The sequence below is a fragment of the Triticum dicoccoides genome, chromosome 3B, assembly GCF_002162155.2.
Source record: "Triticum dicoccoides isolate Atlit2015 ecotype Zavitan chromosome 3B, WEW_v2.0, whole genome shotgun sequence".
In the NCBI taxonomy this organism is placed as follows: Eukaryota; Viridiplantae; Streptophyta; class Magnoliopsida; order Poales; family Poaceae; genus Triticum; species Triticum dicoccoides.
Genome location: NC_041385.1, coordinates 174265597 through 174268829, shown reverse-complemented (window position 1 = coordinate 174268829; position 3233 = coordinate 174265597). Strand labels below are relative to the sequence as shown.

The following is a 3233-nucleotide window of genomic DNA, read 5'->3' as shown; positions in this document are numbered from 1 at the left end:
GCACATCCATATAACCTAATTTGAGAAATTTGGAATCATGCCTCAACCCAATCCGAGGGATGTCGATTGTGTGTACGCATACCACATAATTTTCTTAGAATAGGTGGAAACTTAAAAAATTCACCATCCCAACATAGTTTTCTTACATATCCAAAGTAAAAATACATGATATATACATTATTTTCTTGTAAATCAAACTATAGATATGTTTGCGCGTAACAAACTTAGGGCATTTCTAACCGATCCTTATAACCGGCTAGAGGAGTAAAAAATGCAGTTTTACTCCTCTAACCGGGACCTAGCCAATCCCTTAGGAGTAAAATTTTACTCCTCTCCCTAAAAATCTCCCTAAATATACTCTATCTTTTGGCGGCTAAATAAAATTTATCACGATTCGCCTGCCTCTGCCCCTCGTCCTCCCACCCGCCACAAGCCACCTCCCCGGATGCCCCGCCCGCCGCCGCCCAATGCCGCCGGTACCCGCCAGCGCTCGCCGTGAGGAGCTCACCGGCCAGTGACCATGGCGTGGCTACTACTACTCGCGCCTGTGCAGGGCTGCTGTTGCTGCTCACCCGCCAGCGCGGGGCTGGTGGTGGTGCTGCTCACTCCCATGCGGGGCTCGCTGGCCACCAGCCATGGCGTGGTTGTTACTTGTGCTGGTCTCGCCCGTGAGGAGCTCGCCGGCTAGCAGCCATGGCGCGGCATGGTCTAATGTTGATGGTGGCGGCGAAGCTGATGAAGACGCCGGTGAGTAGGACGAGGAGGAGGGTGAAGGCCTTGAGTAGGCACCACGACGACCCGCAATAGTTCTTGGGTGGCGTTGGCGATACCTCCCTACACACCACGACGAGGGTGGAGGCCTTGAGCAGTCACCACGACGAAACCACCATGGCACTCCTGGGCATCACCGAACGCAGCTTCATACGCCACGGGCTTGCCTTGCCCGTCCTGCCGCCGTTGGGGTGCGCACGTCAAGTGTTCGACGAAATTCATAAACCAACTGTAAGTTTTACTCCGCTAACTTTAAGGGATCGGCTAGGTGCGGCCAAATTTTAATGGAGTATATACTCCGCTAACTTTTAGGAGATTGGTTAGAAATGCCCTTATTGCCATGAATTTTATTTTTATAAACGAAAACATTTCGCTTATTCAGTGGGAACGAATCATACCAAAACATATGATCGGATTATACTCTACATGTAAAGCCTTTCGGCCTTTCCCATCTTTCTTTACCCTAAATAAAAAACTAAAATCGAACCATCCTACCGGGTACTGACCGTCGACCGACCGAGAAGCTCAGCTGACACCTCCATGACCCATAGTCATCCTCAAGGATTAGCTCCAGTGGCCACAACTAATGACCCAGCCTGCAGGCTGCAGCCACAACGACGTGCTAACCCACACGCATCACCAAAGCGCCTATATAAACATTATCTCCGGTGCATGCATTTCCACACAGCCAAAGTTAATCAATCAAAATGACTTCTTCCATGGCTTGCCTTGTCCTACTCTTGGGCATCGCCTGCCTCCTGCAGGCATCGCTGACCGCGGCGGCCCCGCCGCCGCCGCCATCGTGGGAGCTGCCGGAATCCGAGGTGAGGTCCAGGTGGACGAGGTGGCAAACCAAGTACTCCAAGCGCTACCCGACCCCCGAGGAGAAGGAGAAGCGGTTCCAGGTATTCAAGACGAACACCAACTCCATCGGCGCTTTCGCCAGCCAGACTACGGTCAACGCCGTCGTCGGCGGGTTCGGGCCCCAGACCGTCACCACGGTCAGGGTCGGCATGAACAGATTCGGCGACCTCAACCCCAGCGAGGTCGCGGAGCAGTTCACCGGGTTCAACAACTCCGTCTTCACCCCAGAGCCTCCCTCCCCGCTCCCCTACGACTCCTGGAAGCCGTGCTGCGTTGACTGGCGCTCGAGCGGCGCCGTCACCGGCGTCAAGTTTCAGGGCTCTTGCTGTAAGTCAAGCTAGCAAACTCCTGCTCAGGTAACGTTATATGTTGGTCAGTTCTTGTAGAGTAACGAACATGTATATGTATGTGGCAGTGTCATGCTGGGCGTTCGCGGCCGTGGCGGCCATCGAGGGCATGAACAAGATCAGGACCGGCGAGCTGGTGTCGCTGTCGGAGCAGCAGCTTGTGGACTGCGACACCGGCAGCAGCGGCTGCAGCGGCGGCCGCACTGACACTGCCCTGGGCCTCGTCGCCTCCCGCGGCGGCATCACGTCAGAGGAGAGGTACCCGTACAGCGGCTTCAAGGGCACCTGCGACGTGGACAAGCTGCTGTTCGACCACCAGGCGGCCGTCAAGGGATTCAAGGCCGTGCCGCCCAACGACGAGCGGCAGCTGGCGCTGGCCGTGGCGCGGCAGCCCGTGACGGTGTACATCGACGCCAGCACGTGGGAGTTCCAGTTCTACTCAGGCGGCATCTTCCGGGGCCCCTGCTCCGCCGATGCCGCGACGGTCAACCACGCCGTCACCATTGTCGGCTACTGCGAGGAGTTCGGTGAGAAGTTCTGGATCGCCAAGAACTCGTGGAGCAACGACTGGGGCGACCAGGGATACATCCTCCTCGCCAAGGACGTTTTCGGGCCGACGGGCACCTGCGGCCTCGCCACCTCGCCCTTCTACCCAACAGCTTGACCGATGCCGGCTTGCTGGTGGAGCTTTTAAATGTGCGTGCGCGCAATATACTTGCTTACTTTTTTTTTTTGCAATGGATATACTTGCTTACGTTAGTGCATCGATCGTACGGATGGTTAAGAGTGATCGGTGGTTGTGTGATATTGTTTCCCTTATCATTGTGATAATGCAAAATAAAATATTGATTGTGTTTACCTAAAAAAAATTAATTGTTGAGCAATCGGTGTACTCGTTAATACTTCCTCCATCCCAAAATAAATGACTCAAGTTTATACTAACTTCGTCCGAAATACTTGTCATCAAAATGAATAAAAAGAGATGTATTTCGAACTAAAATACATCTAAATACATCCACTTTTATCCATTTTGACGAAGTCAATTCACATTTCAACATGATGTGATCTCATCTCAGATCGAAACACGCAGCTAGCGTCAGAGGAAGCAAAAGTTTGCTGAAAGCTAAAACATTTTTTTAAGATCGGCCTGAAGCATCATAGCGGTACCAACACTGTAGACGGGAAAGTTTGCAATACAATAGACGTGTATTGATGGGGTGCTGGTGCACGTATATATAATATAAGGGAAGA

General features: G+C 52.7%; 1 protein-coding gene across 1 annotated transcript; it reads left to right on the top strand.

Annotated features, from left to right (window-relative positions):
* The first annotated feature begins 1450 nt into the window (after positions 1-1450).
* On the top strand, positions 1451-2866 carry LOC119275402 (ervatamin-B-like). Its single transcript, XM_037556224.1, has 2 exons — positions 1451-1962; positions 2051-2866. The coding sequence occupies exons 1-2, from the start codon at positions 1479-1481 to the stop codon at positions 2644-2646; spliced, it is 1080 nt and encodes a 359-aa protein (XP_037412121.1). The 5' UTR covers positions 1451-1478; the 3' UTR covers positions 2647-2866.
* The last annotated feature ends 367 nt before the right edge of the window (positions 2867-3233 follow it).